The sequence below is a fragment of the Odontesthes bonariensis genome, chromosome 6, assembly GCF_027942865.1.
Source record: "Odontesthes bonariensis isolate fOdoBon6 chromosome 6, fOdoBon6.hap1, whole genome shotgun sequence".
NCBI classification, from domain to species: Eukaryota; Metazoa; Chordata; class Actinopteri; order Atheriniformes; family Atherinopsidae; genus Odontesthes; species Odontesthes bonariensis.
Window position 1 is genome coordinate 12,110,313 of NC_134511.1, and position 20,212 is coordinate 12,130,524.

The 20,212-nt window shown below is 42.0% G+C and overlaps 1 protein-coding gene across 1 annotated transcript in view; it reads left to right on the forward strand.

Moving 5' to 3' along the window:
* The window catches only part of nf2a (NF2, moesin-ezrin-radixin like (MERLIN) tumor suppressor a), a 33,399-nt gene that overhangs the window by 5,215 nt on the left and 7,972 nt on the right, over positions 1–20,212 (forward strand). The window contains exons 4-13 of the mRNA XM_075467410.1: positions 3,380–3,463; positions 12,171–12,239; positions 12,406–12,488; positions 14,892–14,967; positions 15,554–15,688; positions 15,796–15,870; positions 15,971–16,084; positions 16,432–16,554; positions 16,779–16,996; positions 18,393–18,498. Coding sequence (XP_075323525.1) covers positions 3,380–3,463; positions 12,171–12,239; positions 12,406–12,488; positions 14,892–14,967; positions 15,554–15,688; positions 15,796–15,870; positions 15,971–16,084; positions 16,432–16,554; positions 16,779–16,996; positions 18,393–18,498 — 1,083 coding nt within the window. The remainder of the gene's footprint in view (positions 1–3,379; positions 3,464–12,170; positions 12,240–12,405; positions 12,489–14,891; positions 14,968–15,553; positions 15,689–15,795; positions 15,871–15,970; positions 16,085–16,431; positions 16,555–16,778; positions 16,997–18,392; positions 18,499–20,212) is intronic.

Sequence of the window (20,212 nt, forward strand, 5' to 3'; positions counted from 1 at the left end):
TTTGTCATCCCTGATTACTTAACAGGTAGTTTAAAAAAAAGTATTTATTTTAAAGGTAATTATTTTTCTAAAAGCAGCCAGCAAATTGCTCAACAGTTAAGGCAATATGAAGCTACAAGGGGAGAAGAATACAAACGTGTTGTGCATCACATCACCTATCTCCCATTACTCTGCTCTCATTAATTGCCTTCATGTCAGGAGGCGGCCCCTGTTCAGATAGTGTCACAGGCGTGACGGCTGGATTAGAGTTTATCAGAAATGATCACAGATCCCGACACACTCTCAAGCTCACACCTCACTTCCTCAAAACGACACACGCACATCTTCCCAAAGCAAAGCCAGCGACCGTAACAGCAACAAGGTCTCATTTGTAAAGGGGATCGCAGCCTCAGCCTTTTAGTGCTTGCCGTGATTAGGGGCTGTCACCTCTGTCTCTGCACCTTAGTCATTACAAAACATGAGAAGACTTTGAATTTCCCCCATTGGGGGACAAATAAAGTATTTTTCTATTCTATTCTATTCTAAGACGGCACGACTGACTTTGCAAATGACAAGGTGTGACTGCCAAGCATTGCTCTTACCACTTATGTAAAGCAAGTTTGTCCCATCTAACCTTATAATCCCGCTTTGTGCTCTATATGTACCTGTGCACGCTTGAGATTCAATTATCTTGACAGGTAAAGGAGTTTGGTAAAGAGACATCTGGTGAGAAGTTTCATTTTTCAACTGAGACCTCATTATAGGGGATTAATGTCAATTTCAGTAATGCATGTTATTACTGGCATCCGTGACATCTGAATCAACTCTTGTAAACAGGCACCTGTCCCTCCTTAAGCTACAAAATGTTGACCAGCATCTTGAGTTTGTTCCTCTCACTGCCTGGAGTGAATTCACAAACAGAATAAGCGACCATGCATGAGCAAAAATAGCGCAAATGATTAAAAATAGGAGGTGTTCTCTTGTAATTACCATGCACTGCTTTTCCTCTCTTATCATTATTCTCAACTGACTAGCAAGCTGATATTCTTGGATCAGCTTAATGATCATTTGAAATGCTGTTGCTCGGTGGTAATAGGTCCCCGTGTGACTGGTATATTTAAATGTTGAAATATATCGGGCACAGTTTGCAGACGTCTCTATATGCCTGGACATTCAGTCACCAATTTCAAAGGCTGTTCAGCGGCAAAAAAAACAAGTTCATCACATGGAAACCATTAACTTTGAACAGACACTTGATTGCCTTTGAAATAGTAACATGTAAAAAGGGATATAGTCAAACATTTGATAGCTGTAGCTGTTTTCCTAATTTGATTGAAAGAAAAGAAAAAAAAAGCCAAGGTTAATCATATGAGAAAGATGGACTCATTTGTCACACCTTCAAATCTAAAACCTGCTCAGGAATTTAAACTGGAACCTTCCTTTCCTAAAACACCAGAAGGCATGAAGACTCTGTTCTCTTTGCTATTGAAATGTGCTGTGTCATCATGCCAAGATTTCAAAAGCTCTCTAAGGCCTCAGTGTAAAAAGCCTCATGGATACCCATGAGTCTGGCATGGAATTTAACAGGATCTCAGAACATTTTAAGTAAATCCTTTCTCCGTGAGAAAAAGTAACCCACTGAAACTCTGTATCTCAGCTAACTTATTATAATTTGTCCAGTACTGGCTACACTCAGCAAAGTCACTCCAAGAGCACATGTTTGATGCCAAAAGAAAGTCTCCAGGAACCCCAAGACAGGATGTTGTAGCTGTTTGTATCAAAGTTTGTGCATCTGCAGTAGGAATAAGGTGGCGCAAATATGATCTGCACGAGAGAGCTGCCAGGGAAAAGTCTTTAGAGCTAAACTACAGTTTGTCTGTGAATAAGCAAAGACCATACCTTTTGAAATAAGATGAGTCAAAAGGCAGAAATGTCTGGCCGGAGTAACTAGGGCTGAGCAATTTTATCGATACTGCGATATATATCGATATTTCGTTTCCCGGCAAAGTATCGATTTTTCAGCCGCGAGTATCAATTTCTTTTTTTTTTTTTTTTTCTTTTTTTTAATAAAAAACAGACTTAATTGAAAAGCCAGCGTTACAATTAGTGAAAACACAGAACAATAACTGATTACAATACAATGCCAGGGGGTCACATTATGCACTTTATATAAAAATGTTATATAAAGTGCATAGCTTTCACGTTTGTGACATGTTCGTTTGTTTCTGTTTGTCTGGCTGTGTTGTCCTTCCGGTTCAAAGGTTGGACCACCAGTCCAATCGGCGACGATTCATGTCAAATCACACCGTCCCTTTTTTTCCCCCAGAAAAAGATGTAAGTGTATCGAATCGTATCGTTGGCTGAATATCGTGTATCGTATCGTGAGATTAGTGTATCGCTACAGCCCTAGGAGTAATAGTAGACACGTTTGGCACAGATCAAACAGCTTTTCAGGAGAACCTAAGGAGTAGCGCTGTAGGGGAAATTGTCTGGTTTGGATGGACTGGTCACAGACTCAGCCATGAATTTTAGAACATACTAAAAATGCTTGAAGATGGTGCGAGGTTGTCTGTCCGAGGGCTGAAATAGTCCCGGAAGGGAAAACTTTCAACATGCTAACGATCCCAAGCACATTGGCAAGCCAACAAAAGAAGGGCTGAAAAAGAAAAAAACGTGGCGTTATGGAATGTGAAGTCCAGATTTAAATTTCAAATGATCCTCCAAGGGATTGGAAGTGAGCAGGATATGTCATGAAGTCTTCGTCATTTCACAGCTGTAGGAAGCCAAAGTCCTGAAGGGGGCAAAGCTATCTTCTGAAGTCAAGAGTAGACCTAAATGTTCCATATACGAACAATACATCTGAATATTTGATCAATTCATTACCATCAGTTTCCACTTTTATCTGTGTTAACTGCATCAAAGTGCATCAAAAGTTTGTTTGTCAGATATCTCAAGAAAGCCGAGCAGTTTCCAGGGGACGCTTTTATTTTTACGTGACTTTGCAATCGGATTTTTCTGCACACTAAATATTTCATTCAGACAAGTATAATTCCCGTATGTGTCAGTCTGGAATTTAGGGAGAACTGTTCTGGCTGTCAAGGAGACAGCAGTCAGAAAGTTGCTTGTTACTGCTGCTCCTCTCTGAGGCATTTGTTCTTTTCCCCTTGTATATGGTTCAGTTTAAGCCATCTGTCTACTTTACTTTCTTTGTCTCTGTGTCGCTCTTCCCTCTCTCATAGACCTGAATTCAAGGGGAGAAAAAAACCTAATATTCAAGACTGACTAAGGAGTAGCTGTTAGCCAGGAAAATGTCTTCTTTTCCACTTAAGTTCATTTTTGTGTTATCCACCTATCACAATCATAACTGGTCCACAGCTGATTACGTTGGGTTCCTCTTTAGGTGAAGAAGAAGATCCTCGAAGAAGAGATCCACTGCCCCCCTGAGGCGTCTGTGCTGCTGGCCTCGTATGCCGTCCATGCCAAGGTTAGTACTCACTTATATTCAGACAGGAGTTTTTTTTTCACTCATTTATCGAGTTCTCTTTCTATCCTTTCCAACCGACTTGACCAAAAACGAAAGTTATTTTTCTTGGACTTAAAAGATGTTGAAAATTTATGGCTGAATCCATTTTTTTTTTCACTTTTTCACTTCGTTCAACGATGTTGAAAAAAAAAAAAAATGAACTGACTGAGGGAATATCTTGGCTTTCCTGTGTTCGACTGCTTTTCTTGCTCATACCTTATGTAATACATTCTTAGTGGCTGTGACAGCGTTTTTAAAAGAAGAACCTCTGGATCACATTAAAGCCATAATGTGTAATATTTCACGTTGTCTATTAACAAATTTGAGTCTTATCATTCACAAGTATTACCTCAATCGTTATTAATTACCTCCATCACAAAAGTGCAGTGTTCTTATATTCTTTATATTCAGCATACGAATGTACATAAGAGTGTTACACCCTAATGAATTTCCACATTGGAAACGGAAAATGCGAAGCTGATGACATGTCCTTCTACAAATCCCGTAGTTTTAAAATGGCGGAGAAACATGGAGACATTCATTGTCCATGAAATATTACACATTATAGCTTTAATGTATTTTTTTTTTACATAGTCTTCTCTGAAATCAGTAGACAGACACCGTCTCCTTTCACCTGCTGTGTGCTCGACTTCTGTAATATTCTCAAGTCTGGCCTCCCCTCGGAGAAGTCATAAATCAGCAGCGTTTTATCCAGATCTCTGTTGTCAAGAGTCCTGATAACGACCAGAGGAGCACACAGTACATTTTCACTCGCTAGCTTTTAGAATTTTAAAATTCTTCTCCTTTTTCATGAAATGCTGTGATCGTGTGATGAGGAGCCAGGAGTCCGTGTGGTGCGGAAGTAGACTTTTAAAGCGCCTATCCAGGCATTAATGGCTTCATCAGTTTAAGCTCCAGTATTCAGCGTTTTAAACTTTATTACAGCGGCAAACAGCTACCTCTGAAAACAAGCAGTGTGCTGACGCTCTCCTTTCTTTTGCACGCCCTCTATTTGTTGCTCATAAGCTTTTTGCTTTTAAAGGCGAAACGGTCGTTTAAGTCTATGTTAAAGCAGGAAAAGTTTAGAATAACGCACCCTCTTCGATTTATATGAAAGAAATAGAATAAAATAATTCAGTTATGAGAGTCTAATGAAATAAATTGAATTATCATATAAAATGAATGTTTACCATAGAAATGGTCCTTATGATGAAGATAGCAAGAGATGCTTTTGATGGGCACCGCTCGGCATTGCTGTGTTTTGACTTGATGTTCCAGTTGAATGCAAGAAAGACCTTATTAGTCACTTGGTGTCTAGATTGGTGGCCTGAGGATTGCATATGCGCGTCTTTCCAATGAATAAGGTGCTGACAGCACATTTAAAGCAGTCGGAAAAGGGTCATCGCCTTCGAGATGTTAAAGTGATACTCCGGAGTAGATTCAACCTGGGGTCATTTGAACCGTGATATCCAGCCAAGTAGCCCACCCGCAGTTTTTTCGATATTGGCTGAACATCAGCTGAGTTACTGAGTTATCCCGAATAGCTTCATACAGGGTTAATGGATCCTGGCAGTATCTCCAAAATTACCACACTAAAATCACATGCCATGACACCAAACTTCTACAGTAGTACAAATATGGTCTGTACTCACAAAACGATGCATTTGGAAGTTTGAAAATAGTCCAGGAGTTTTATTATTATCAACACAAGCCTCATAGCTTTTCTGCTGCTAAAGCTGCGTCGACGTCACTTCTGGGAGCTGGGAGCTTCAAAGTAAGATGAGGGTTGATCTACTACTGTAGACAACAAAGTATATGCTATATTCTACATGTTTTTTTATGAATTTTTATGTTGTAGAGTTGTGAAATTATTTTATCAATGGAGAAATTGAGCAGCCTTGCTTTGTTGTCTACAGTAGTAGATCAACCCTCATCTTATTTTGAAGCTCCCAGCTCCCAGAAGTGACGTCGACGCAGCTTTAGCAGCAGAAAAGCTATCAGGCTTGTGTTGATGATAATAAACTCCTGGACTATTTTCAAACTTCCAAATGCATCGTTTTGTGAGTACAGACCATATTTGTACTACTGTAGAAGTTTGGTGTCATGGCATGTGATTTTAGTGTGGTAATTTTGGAGATACTGCCAGGATCCATTAACCCTTGTACGAAGCTATTCGGGATAACTCAGTAACTCAGCTGATGTTCAGCCAATATCGAAAAAACTTCGGGTGGGCTACTTGGCTGGATATCACGGTTCGAATGACCCCAGGTTGAATCTACTCCGGAGTATCGCTTTAAACTGTACATTTCTCTTGTCCAAAGTGGAGGCTTTTGATGTATTTTAGCCAGCAAGAGTAAGATGTGGCACGATTTAACATTTGCAGCTGTGTGTTTGTTGATCCAGACTGTTATGATAAATTACTCACTGCTCAGTCACAAAGCTAAGACTGCTGACAGATGAACTGAATGATATTGATTATCTTGTTGGAGTGGCATCTGTCATCGTGTGTGATGCATAACGAAGTAACGGAGCAGTCAGTCCTCTCAGTTGATGTGTTGGAAGAAAAAGGGCTTTTTGGGTTTCTCCTAGTAAGCAGTGGCCCCTTCCAGCAGAGTAACGTACCCTACCGCTCTACAAAGGAAAACAGTTGATGTTTATTTGGCATTCCAGTTCCCCAGATCTTAATCCGATGAAACATCTGTGTGGGTTGTGCAAGAAAAACAAGTTTGATCCGCAGAGAACTCGCATCACAACTGACAGGACTTTCAGAATCTTGATGTGTGACACCACGGAACAACCCCAGGAGGCTTGTGGAGCTCGTGCCATGATTGGAAAGAGCTGCTTTGGCAAAAAAAAAAAAGTATCCATCTAGTTTCAGACAGGTCTTTAATGTTGTGGTTGATCAGCGTCAATACCGTCGTGTACTCTTAAGCATAGTGGCTGAACTACATGAGTCCCCTGGATGGCTTTGAAGGGTGGCTGGTGTCACACGGGGTAAATACGCACCAAGAAGCCAGTTGAGGTAGTTCAGGCATCTGATCAGAAGTAACCCCCTCAGGTGAGAGCTTATCATGGAGACATGTTGGTGGGCCTGAGGGTGTGTATGTTGATGTGAGACAGGAAAATATGGTTTTCTTTTTTTTTTTTTTTTTTTAATCAAGACAGTATCTACTCTTATCATGATACACTATATTGCCAAAAGTATTCCCTCACTGTCCAAATAATTAAACCGAGGTGTTCCAATCACTTCCATGGCCACAGGCGTATACATCCAAGCACCTAGGCATGCAGACTGCTTCTACAAACATTTGTGAAAGACTGGGTCGCTCTCAGGAGCTCAGTAGTGAAATTTCCTCGCTACTTAATATTCCACAGTCAACTGTCAGTTATATGACAAAGTGGAAGCGATTGGGAATAACAGCAACTCAGCCACGAAGTGGTCGGTCACGCAAAACGACAGAGCGGGGTCAGCGGATGCTGAGGCACATAGTGAACAGAGGTCGTCCAACTTTCTGCAGAGTCAATCGCTACAGACCTCCAAACTTCATGTGGACTTCATATTAGCTAAAGAATAGTGCACAGAGAGCTTAATGGAATGGGTTTCCATGGCCGAGCTGCTGCATCCAAGCCATACATCACCAAGTGCAATGCAAAGCGTCGGATGCAGTGGTGTAAAGCACACTGTCACTGAACTCTAGAGCAGTGGAGACGCGTTCTCTGGAGTGTTGAATCACGCTTCTCCAACTGGCAATCTGATGGACCAGTCTGGGTTTGGCGGTTGCCAGGAGAGCGGTACTTGATGACTGCATTGTGCCAAGTGTAAAGTTTGGTGGGGGGGGTGGGATTATGGTGTGGGGTTGTTTTTCAGTCGCTGGGCTTGGCCCCTTAAGGGTCGTGTATTCTCTCGCAGCAGTGTGTCGCAGTGAGCTTGTTGCAGGTATGACGCAGTTATTTTTGATTTATGCCCAATTTTGAAGCGCGGTCTGCGCTATGTTAATTCCACGCCACAACGCAAGAGGGACAATCACGAACAAGCTAGGATTGTGGGTGTGGTGGGTGGCGTGTTTCTCTTCCGGTTACAGAGGTCATTCAACAACAATGGCGACTGGATGAATGTGCACTTTGATTGAGCTGCAGCTGATTCCACATTCATCGCTATCTCCCTCCATGAATTGGTTGAATATGTGCTGTCCTTGTGGTGTGGACTACGAAAGTCGTAAAGATGTAGGTACTTCCTCACTTCTTCGCAGACTCGCTCTTCTAGCTGGTCCATTTCGTTTTCCACAATGGCGGCGGTCATACAAACAAAACAAGCCGGTTAGCAAACCGGAAATACGCATAGTGTAGAGCGGATGTAGAGTTGACCAATCAGAGGCCTCCTTTCTCTCCTCCCTGCGACGATATCTGCGGCACTGTCTGCGGTCAGTTACAATTTTTGGGAGGTGCACCAGAGTGTCTGCGGAAGGGGGGGGGGGGGCATATCTGCGTTAACTGCGACACACACGCAGACGACCTGGTTTCCGACCATGAACCCGACATGAACGCTTTAGTTCCAATTAACTCTGAATGCTTCAGATTTTGGACAACTTCATGCTCCCGACTTTGTGGAAACAGATTGGGGAGGGCCCCTTCCTTCTCCATGAGCCAGTTTGGTGAACTTGACTGGCCTGCCCAGAGGAGTTGAAGCTGTTATAGCTGCAAAGGGTGGGCTGACGTCACATGAAAACCTATGGATCAAGAATGGGATGTTGGCAGATGAAAGCCAGATGAGCGAATACTTTTGGCAATACAGTTGGTAGTGTTTGTTGTCATTTGATGGATAAATCTACTTTTTAATGATATTTTCATGTCATCTTTGCCATTGAATAGCCTTTAAACTATGATATTTTGTTCATATTGTAAACCATGCTTTTCTTTCTGTATGGCAGCCAATATGTAGGTTTTTCTTAGATTTAATGGTTGAGGATGAAAAATAATTTAAAAAAAGAAGCCACCTGTGGTCTATGGAAATCACTCCAGTGGAAAAAGCCCCCTTAATAAGCCTCAAGCGATCTCAGTCGTTTTGCTTGAAGGATCCCATCTCTTTGAAATTCCTAAGAAAATGAGAGGGAAAGTGAGGTGCAGCTTTTTGACAGCCGGACAAAGTCTGCTCAGACCAGAAGTCTAACTTAAAGAACGGAGGTAGAGCCCTCTGACACCTGCATTTCCCATACCAATTTTAACAAGCCCGGGTGCAAAGAGACTGTGTGGATCAAGAACAATGTACAAATCAGCCTGTGCCCTGTGCTCCATGTTGTCAGCACCCTCTCTCAGGAAACGGCGCGAAATATGAGGCCCCAATTTGTTTTCATTTAATCAGCAGTCCAGTTTGATTAGAATCAGTATGACTACACTGACACTGCAAAGAGGTAACTGGTGTTTGTTAAGGGCTGCGACTGCTGAGAGGTTTTTGGCTGACTTTCCTTGTTCTCCCCACTCTTCACGATGAGCTTTTGTGCTGATCCACAAGAAGTGAAGTGCTATGTTAAACAGTGAGAACTACTTTGGCGCCTGGGTTTAACTTTCATCATGATTGTGTCAGCCTGAAGATGGACAAGAATGAAGGCAATTTTCCAAGAACGCTTCAATGTTTAAATTATTGTTATTATTATTATTCAGCACAAGAATCATAGCTCTGTTCAAGTGTAGATAGCCCCACTCAGAATCTGTGTGTGCCTCATACTGCATGAGTTCTTAAGAGTGCAACAGAGAGTATTAATAAAACACTGTGGAGGACTATGTGTGTTCACAAAGGTTCCTTTAGACCTGTGACACCTTCACATGGGTGCACGGCACATGAGAATCCAAATACAATGAGATTAAATGGATTATAATACAACTTTATGCCCCAATACCAGTGACAGCTGAGGGAGGAAGCTTTATGCTTTGGGATTTCTTCCAACGTCTCACAATTGTTTAGTTGAACTTAAGGATGAACACATCAGCTTCAACCTGACAAAACCTGTTTTTGTTTTTTTGCCATGATTTTAAAAAAAAAAAAAAAAAAAAAAAAAGAAGTAATTTACCCATGTTAAATTGGATAAGATTGTAAGGGAGGATGTTTTTATCTGAAAAGCCAGAATTCAGCTTAACTGTGACATCATGATGTGCAAACGTTTCTTCTGATGAAGGGGTTTTTCTTATGAGCTTTTGTATTTTTGTTTTATTTTTCCATAGAGTGATGTCACATCTTTTTTTGGGAATAATTAAACAAGCTGGTTTTCTTCGTGGGTTAATTTCCGGAATGCTGCCTGCATCTGTAGGCGCCACATCAAAAAGGATAAAGTGCTTGCTTGTCCAAATGTGTCAAAAAGCAAACATTTTCAGTGGGATGTACTTTTCACACGCCTGTATGCACAAGCTCCCGGAGCCAAGAGTTCACTGCTCTGTGGGTCCTCAACGGCGTCAGTGCATCCTGCTTTGCATTCTGGGTAGGTGCGGTGTTACACAGAGGTGTTGACCTGGAATATCATGGACCAGCTGCTCTGTAAAAGAAAAGAAAAGAAAAGAAAAAGGCAAGAGGGAACCTCTTTGGGGGAGACAGACAAGTGGAGTAGAAGGGAGGGAGGTTGTCTCCCTCAGCCATTTACGGAAAGGAGAGTGACATGACAGGGTTTATTCGCAAGAATGACTCTGGTGGGAATCATTGCTACTTGTGGCCGTTTCTCAGTCTCTCTTTTCCAGCTCTTGTAACGTGGCACAGATGTGATTTTCCCATTTGTAAAACAGAAAAGCGTTCACCTGAGTCACTCTTTTCAGTTTCAGTCTGTACCACCCAAAAGCCGCTGACTTGTACTGAATGTTGCTTCGGTCAATGTTTTTTATTTATTGGGAAAAGCGTGGGTATGAAAAGCTGAAAACATGGTGGTCAAATGGTGGTCACGCTCAAATTAGCTCCAACCACAAAAAGGAGCAACATTATATTTCACACACACACACACACACACACACACACACACACACACACAGAAAAATGTGTTGCATTTTCTAGAGTTTATTTCATGGTCACCTGTGAGAAACCTTTATTCGTCACTGTTACACTGTTAATGGATTTTCTGCATTCAATAGGGGCTCTACTGAGCACAGTTCATCCAACAGTCGGTGGTTAGTAATGAGCTTCCGTTGACATTGACGCTAAGCTGTCCTTTGAGAATCAATTGCTACTTTTAATCAGGGAGTGTTTGAAATAATTGGAGGAAAGGTAAATAATAGGAAAGTATCTGAGAGCATTGTCATTGACAAAATGTGTGTGTCTACCTTAACTGAGGCCCATCGGTACCATAATACCTCAATAAACCGATATATCATCAATTATGAAGCAGTTACAAACGGGTGATGGCCCCAGGGAGTATACAAGATGAGGGTGGAAACTGGAGGGACAGGATCCAATTAAATGGCCCTCAGCATCTCATTTCTGGTTGTCTACACTGGAGTTTCAAGCACTGCAGTCTGCGTGTTGAGCTTGTTAAATTCAGGTCTGTTAAGTTCTTATATTTCAACTGGTATGCACAGTAACAACCCTCATAATAAAAGCCTAAATTGGATACGATAAAGACTATTTATTTGACTATTTTCCTGCAATTAATTGACCAATTGATTGGAACACAGCGGTGGGATTTTCAGTGCAAATATGGTCGAAACTTGAGCTAGAAGGAGTCCATAATCTGACTTTCTATAAGTCAGGGAGGGAGAGGGACTCTACCCATATTTTTCCAGCAAGACATTAACAAAAACGTCTACAGTCACAGATAAAATAATTATGATTACAATTAATTGAATTCCAATTGGCTTGAATTGGACTTTATTATCTTGAGCTGAGCCTTGAGATGACATTTGTTGTATTTGGTGCTATATAAATAAAAATGAATTGAATTAAATTGAATAAAGAACCAGCCAGATGATCACTTTTAAACTTTTGAATAGAAAGTGTGTTATTTTGTACCAAAATGTTTTATTTTTTATTTTTGGATGGCTTGAGAAAAAAGCTCTTTATGAATGCTTGCCCTATAATCTATTCACCAGTGTTGGTGTGTTTTAAACCTTTTTTCAATTTTACCCACAGCAAAAACATTTAGTGGTAACCTTGATGGTAACCTTGAACACCCTAGCATGTCTCCAGCTCCCCTCCCCCAACATCAGGCACAAACCACGCACACAGTTTTCATTCTAATTCTATTTTTTTTAAAGCTTCTGACACAACTCCTAGCAGAATGCCATTGGTGCAATGCATATTTCTACTGCTCTGATTGGTCACCTCCTATGCCCTGATCAGATGTAAATGTTCATGTTAAACTACTTACAGCCTAAAAGGAATTTCACTGACATTCAGTCATGCCCACTTCATTAATAGTTTTCTGCAAGCATTTGATATAATTTGTACCCCAACAACTCTATAAGGGGTCTAAGGGCTCTCCCAGATTATCTCTAATAGCATCATAACCATCGTCTCTTGGGCCACAGGTTGTGTGATGCACATGAATGACCTGATGGAAGACGAGCCTCTGTTCATCCTCCTTTTCCTAGCATCTTATGAACACTTCTCACGGGAGAAGCATTGTCTTGGTTGTGGATAGTGTTCATTCGTTGGGAATGTCATCCATTGTTTCAGCTCTTTTACTATCTCTTCCAGTACGGAGACTACGACCCTGATGTTCATAAACCTGGCTTCCTTGCTGAGGAGGAACTCCTGCCAAAGAGGGTGGGTGATGGCTGTTTTACTTCATGTCATTCGTGAGAAAGGATGCTGACACACGCGTTTTATTACCTTAGCCTGAACCCGCATTGACCAGTGTGTGGCATGTTGATAAATACTGTATCAGGTGAATGCATTTACGCATATTTATCTCTGCCCTTTTCCATTTCAGGTGATTAACTTGTACCAGATGACTGCGGAGATGTGGGAGGAGAGGATCACAGCGTGCTATGCAGAGCACAGAGGCAGGACGAGGTAAAAAAAAAAAAAAACTCCTGTGAAAGTTCAGTCATCAGCCTATGCTTATGTTTTGAGTTCACACAGGATGTGCTGAAAATTAGGCCAAAAGTAAATGTTTTAAGCCAAAGCAGATTTTGGCTGTCACGCCTTTAGCATTTCTGATGTTTTGGTTGTGATGCACGATAACGGAAGGGGGTTGCTGGCCTTATGGTCTAAGGAACTGTGTAATTGAAAACTCGGTGTTACTTGCGTTGATACTGTCCCTGAGCTATGGTGTTAATTCCAAATATTTGATCTCCGATACAGCAATAAACTTGCTTTGACAGCCCCTTTCACGCCGGTCAGAAAACTTACCGACACCTGGCTTTTGTCTTCAATGGGGAAAAAAAAAAAGGGTATGATTTGCTTTCCAAAGACTGCCAGATGCAGTTATCATTAGTTCCAGCTCAGATCAGCAGTGATTCAAAACATGAAACGGTTTGCAGCACTCTGAGCTGCAGGAAACAGAACCACCTCCTAATAGGTCTTAAAATAACACGTTTACCAACCAGAGCATCTCACACAGAGGCTCTGACACTGATAGAAGCGCCAACCTGCAGGTAAACAGAGACTTCATGGATCCATTTTACCCAGCTACATAGCAGCTGGCAGCTCGCACTGTCAATCCTGCTGTTTAGGGCTGACTGCCACGGTGTAGTCAAACATTTTAAGAAAATCAGGTTTGCGAGACGTTACAGTCTACAACAGCTTGTAAGACAGTCGAATGCAACAGTCTGCAGGCTGGTCGTTGGGAGCGATCAATGCAAGCAGCGCTCTGAGGGTAACAACGCTGCTGCTTCTGGCCATGGGAAAAGGAGTTAATTGCCTTGTTTTAACAGGTTTGCCCTCATTTGTACACCAGTTTATGTGCTTTTCAGACTTGATTCAAAATTGAGTGTCAAGCACCTCATCAAAGTTACTGATTGACCTGCCCTATGTCTTTTAGGGCGTATTCACACCTACCTCGTTTGGTCCGGACCAAACGTCCAAACGGACCAGATTTTCGTTGGTTCGGACCTTTTGGGATGGTCTGAATACAAACCACCGAACTCTGGTCCGGACCAAACAAGCGGACCGAGACCGAGCTGAAAGGTCGGACTCGGTCCGGATCAAACGAACCCTGGTGCGGATCTTTTGGAGGTGTGAAAGCAGACCGGACCTAATCCCAGACTTTTTGCTTTTTTGTACCTCGGGAGCATCCGTCGTTTGTCTGCTGCTAGGTAACAGAACAGAGCATCGTTCTTCTAATTACTAGACCGGCTGTGGTAAAGCTAACGAAAGACCGAATCAGCTTCTCCTCTGTAGCCGCCTTGCCCTTTGTCGTCGTTGTTGATAAATTACTTGTACAGCAGCATAGTAATTACACAGTTGTGAAAATAGCAAAACGTTGAAAAAACATATAGTTTTGATTGTATTAAAAGCAATAACGGCACGGAAAGCGTCCATGAATACATTCACTTTTGAACTTAGCACTTTGTGTTGCGCGTGTCGATTCTGACCAATAGCTGAACGACTTCAGGGCGCGTGGCTTTGTTGACATATTTTGGTCCGTTTACTGAAATGTACAGTCTGAAAGCAAACCGCACCAAAATGAAAAAAAAGGTTCGGACCAAAGCAAGTGAACTATCAGACTTTCCTGGTGTGAATACGCCCTTATAGAGTGAATATATTAATTCCGCTGCTTTGTTCTTCCACTGCATAAATCAAGCAAACCCATTCCTCCTGATCCAGTCTAAGCTTAGAATCCACTCGGTGTCCAACCTACTTTAGATTTGTTTACTTGGAATAACGCTCTGCTCCCTTGTTAAACTTTGATGAAGCTTAAATCATCAACTTTCCAACCATCCATATGAAACACCCTGTTATTAAAGGTTTAGGCGCCAGCGTGTCCTATTTTTTTTTTTTTCTCCCACTCCCATCCCATATGATCTATGAGCTAATGATCTTGTTTTGTTGTTATTTTTGGCTGAGTCGACCGTAAAATCATAACAGATCTACCAACATGCAGCAGGAAGAGAGGATTTAGATACCTTTTTGTATTTTTTTTTTCCCCACAGTATTTACTGACTCAGAGGCATCAGAATAAAGTATGTTTGTTTGTCAAATGTGACCTCTAAAGCCTGACAGGGGGTTACACTTGTGTTTTTGTGTCAGTGTTGTGCTTATGTTTTTCACCCATGAAAGAGCTGTGTGCCAGAGTTTTTGTAGATCACACAACGTGACAGATGCTGCACACAAAACCAGGTCTGATCTGCTGATTTTTGTTTTTTATTTTTTTTCCCTTCTCTCCTCCTTCCCTTCCCTTCCCTCTCTCTCTTCTCTATTCCCTTGGATTCCTCTTAATCCTTTTTTCCTCCTATCTTTTGTCTTTTGAACTAGGGATGAAGCTGAGATGGAGTATTTAAAAATAGCTCAGGACCTGGACATGTACGGCGTCAATTACTTTTTAATCAGGGTGAGCTGATGCTGCTTTGCTATGTCTTTACAAAGTTCGCCAACATGAGAGATTAGGAGGCGTGCCAGCTTCACAATGTTTTGAAATAATGTGCATTAGTATATTTGAGTCACTTGCTTGTCCCTAACTTCAGTCTATGATTTGAATATTGATAATTTATTAACATTTCTATGTCTGTGTATCAGGGTTTCTGCTTATTGGCTATGGGTGTGTTCTGGATGAGTCATCACAAGAAAAAAAATAAAAAACCTCTAACATCCTAAATAAGCAGAAATTCACTCGAGGTGGCTCTGCTTTTGATCAGTGTGTTCTTTTAAAGGCCGAGACATTTTAGAATACCATCGAAAAGTCAAACTAGGCTCCCATAATTCACTGTTTTCAAATGAACAAGCACGGACTGCATCCACACCCCGCCAGCGCTGTTGTTCAGGTCAATTCCAACAAACAGCTTTGGCAGGCATAGCCGCTGCAAAGCCACCTCTGTCAAATGAAGGAACAAATTAATGCTGGCTGGGAGGTTTGGCCTCACAGCTGCCTGCTGGTGTCAGCCGGGTAAAAGAGTTTTATTTACTCTTTTGTGGTTTAGAATAAAAAGGGAACAGATCTTCTTCTGGGAGTGGATGCCCTGGGTCTGCACATCTACGAGCCGGACAACAGGCTAACACCCAAGTGTTCCTTCCCCTGGAACGAGATCCGCAACATATCCTACAGCGACAAGGAGGTGAGAGAATTTGCTGTGGAAATTGAATGCCCTGTCCTACAAGAGAGCTGAAACGATTAAAAATAATCCCGTTTTCTTCTTGTTTTTTCCCCCCCCCAAAATTTTAGTTTACCATCAAACCGCTGGACAAAAAAACCAGTGTTTTCAAGTTCAACTCTTCCCGGCTAAGAGTCAACAAGCTGGTGTGTTCAGCTGAGGTCATCAACGTTGTTTTGCCATCCACAAACAACTGCTGCAGAAAAGTTTTGTCAGCCATCTTTGCTTTTGGTTCTCTTCTTGTAGATCCTCCAGCTGTGTATAGGAAATCACGACCTGTTCATGCGGCGGCGGCGGGTGGACTCGCTTGAAGTTCAACAGATGAAAGCTCAGGCCAGGGAGGAAAGGGCCAGAAAACAGGTGAAAACAAGTTTCTTTAGGTGTTCTAATCAGAGTCAAATTGTTAATTTAATCCATACTTCGATAAATCGATTAGTCTATTTATCTGAGAAAAAGTTACACCAGAAGATAAGATAAACAGTTGTACAAGCATTAAAGACTTCTTTCTGGCCCACTGGCTCACTGTGTGCTGGTGGAGAATAGAATCAGTCCAGCAAATCCAAAAAACCCAGTCTGAACTCCTTTTAATCGTCTCTACGTCCTTATACTGAAATGTCCATCAGAGACACTTCCATCACCATATTTCCATATTCAGTTTCATTTTCCCACCATTCTTTACACCACTGTCCACCGTATGTGTCGTTCAGGTAGAGCGGCAACGCCTTCAAAGGGAAAAGCAGCTGCGAGAGGAGGCAGAGAGAGCCAGGGACGAGATGGAGAGGAGGCTGATCCAGCTGCAGGATGAGGCTCACATGGCCAACGAGGCTCTGGTAGGATTCTGATGGTTTTTGTCGGCATGTTATCACCAAGTTTTTCCTTTTTCTGAGATTCTTTTTCATCAATCTCCCCCAGTTTTTTGGGTTTGTGCTCATCCTCACCCCTGCACCTCCCTTGCCCCTCGTGTCCTCCCTTGCTCTATAAAATTTTTCATTTGTGACTCCAACTGTCTTCTCGTTTTTTGCCCTGCGACCTCCCCCGTCTTGCTCCTCTCCAGCTGCGCTCTGAACAGACGGCAGACCTGCTGGCTGAAAAGGCCCAGATCGCCGAGGAGGAGGCCAAGCTGCTGGCCCAGAAAGCTGCTGAGGCTGAGACGGAGATGCAGCGCATCAAAGTGACCGCCATGCGTGGCCAGGAGGAGCGGCGGCTCATGGAACAGAAAATGCTGGAGGCTGAGATGCTTGCACTCAAGATGGCTGAGGAGTCAGAAAGGAGGTGAGGAGAAGAAGAAAGAGCTGCTGGAGGAATCCAGCGTGCACTCTCCATGCTGCAGAGACTATGAAGTATATTTGTTCAGCTTTGGCAGCTTTTGTGGCTTTGAATCAATAAGAACATCGCTCTCATACCCGGATCCTCTCTCCTTGTTGCCATTTCACACATATGCACACAAGAGAAACTTATTTCCACTTCTTACTACCTTTCCAAAGGTTTTTTTTTTCTTTTATTGAATTGTGAATTCCACAAATAGAATAGTTTTCTGACAGAAGCATCAAAAGGTTGCTAAATAACTCCCTCAGCTCATGAGCCTCCAAAATGTCTTTATGTTAGTACTATTACTTTAAGGTTCCCAAACATTCTCATGCACTGAAGTCTGTGAGTGTGCGCCATGCACAGAATAAATTGCTCTGTCAAAAAATAGGAACTGCCTAACTTGTTTAAGAAATAATTTAATGCCAAAGGTATTGTTCTTGCACTGCATCCGGAAAGCAGGCCACAGACACCTTGCTGCTTCCAGAGGAACAAAGTAAGTGAAAGCTTTTATTCAGCAGCGCGCCCCATTCAGTCCAAGGCACAGCAGTTCATTTGTGGCAGTTAATTGTTCGCACTAATATTGATTGATGGTGGGAATCTCTTTTACTTCACACTGAAGTTCTACAGGGCTAAAACCGAATTTATCATCTGTTTTATCTGTGCCTTTCAAGGCAGTTCCTCTCTTTTTTTCTCATACGATCTTTGAGTGAATCGGATCAATCAGCTCAAATGTCTGCTCTTGACTTTTTAAATCTTTGGGGCACAGAGAAATAAAGAGCTTTAGACTGGTGGTGCGATTCTCAGCTCGCCATTAGGCTTGAATATAGTTTCATATTCATAACAAAACAGTGTACACACTGTCACTGATATCACTTCACAGCCTCTACTTCATAGGTTATTAGGCAATCATTTCAAATGGGTACCATTTGCCACTTGCCTGTAACTGTAATTCCTGGGAAAGCACTTTTCTGCACCAGAGAAAGATTTAAACAGGCGGCACTCAACATGTAAATGACTATGTCCACTCAAATGCTTGAGGCGCATAGCTCCCCCACATCAATGGGGAGCTGCTGAGTGTTCAGGAGCACATAGAAAGAGACATAATCACTGGCTTACAGCATTCTTAAATATGAATGTTCAGACTTAATGGGGAAATAATGGAGTCGGTAATGGTTGTCCTGTGCTGTCATGTGTTAATTACCTTGGATATTAACACGTAGTCATCCCTGGATCACTGAATATCAAACTACCGATTATGCCAGATAATTCTGGATTGGATTTAGATTGTTCTGCTTCCTTGGAAATTCTAGCAGGTGAATTAACATATTTAGTTTGTTTCCTCTGTCTGTTTGCCCCTCAGGGCTAAAGAGGCTGAGCAGCTGAAACAGGACCTACAGGAAGCCAGAGACTCGGAGCGCAGGGCAAAGCACAAGCTGCTGGAGATTACCAGCAAGGCTGTCTATAAGGTAACTGACCACAGACACGCTCTAACACACGTGTTGGTACTTACACAAGCCATGCAGTGAAAATCCAGTTCACTAGCAGATGCTCACGGGCAATCGGGAATCAATCAGCTGAAACTGTCGACAATCAGCGGGAGGAATTAATTAGTAAAACCTTGACCTTTTCGCTTCCTCAACTGTATCGACTTGTGAAATGTCTGGATTACAAGATCCTAAAACGCATTGTCTGAGACCAAAAGGGCAGGAAATTCTTACATTTTTAAGCAGGATTTAATAGAATTTTTTTCTTGTAAAAATCAGTTTAAAAAAAAACACATTCTTCAACTAATCAACAGATTGTTGCAGTTATAAAAATGACTGTAAATGTGATGCACAAGGACACTCGTGCAAATCGACCAGAGAATTTCCAGGTCTGCGCAAGTGTTGCACTAAAGAAAACTGTTGAAGTTTCTAGACTCTTGCTCCTATTCTGTTTTATGATGTGTAAAATGCCTCATTCTAAAAGTGAATTGATCAGAAGAGAGGGGTGCTTTCAGCAGGGAGCTAGCCCACCCAAATGTTTCCGACCATGTGAGAGAGTACGAGCTGGTGCGAGCTCGACGTTGTTGACAGCAAGAACACAAATGCCTCGATGCCTCGATGCATCTCTGTGTAACAGCTCTGCGGAAAGCGCTCCGTAACCGCTCCAGGCACCTGCAACCAAATTAGTTTGAAAGACGATGCATCATCGGTTTCTTTGAACAATATATGCACCCATCATCTCACGTGGACAAATATTAAGCTTCATCAGAATCGTTGTTTCCATGCACACAATGAATAAACAAAGCTGCAAAGACACTTTGAAACTTGAATTATTCATCATTATTCAACTTCTGTTTTCATCATTGTTTTTTGGTTTATAAAGAGACTAAAACATTTGAGGGAAGCAACAATGTAATATTCATTCAGTATATCAAAGGGGGAGATAAAACGCGAAACAACTGTTTGTTTACTTCCTCTTTGGGCAGAGACACTGTTGCTCGTCCTTTGTTGCTCACAATTGAACAAAATAAAGCAACTCGTAGAAAGCAAACTACTTATTGAGAGTTTACTTTAGTATTAGCAATGGTATGAAAAGTATAAGAGAAGAATGAAACTGTTGCAACAGAAGATGCTTCTGGAACCCTGGATGTCATATCTTTTATAGACCTATTGTTTCTTCCAGTTCCTGAGTTTATGCATAAGTTGTATCTTCATAAATGAGAGATTATGCAGGCAGAAAGCTTGCTTTTGAGCATGTATAATTCAGATATAATTCAAACTGTTGTGTCCTATCAGCTGCTGCGGCTGGGATTGAAACATGCAGTGACTATATTGGTTTGGCACTTTTATCTTGATCCCAATAACATGCACAGACTGTCTCACATGCGCGCACATACAGACACGTGCAATTTGAGTCCTGCAAAGCCACACTAAACTAGAGATGCTTGTATAAGAGCAGGCAGCGCACAAAGTAGCCCCCGCAGCAGCTTCCAGCATGTTAACAACACATTCATCTCCCTGCACACATGGATTTTGACACGCTGGCCATAGATTGAATATTAAACTCTTAACAGCTTATGAATGAAGAATCCCAACACATATTTACTCGGATCCCGCTGCATATACACACAAAAGACATGCTGCCTGAATTTAACTGTGTACTGCTGTTTCAGCTGTTGGGAGGAAAAGTCTGCAC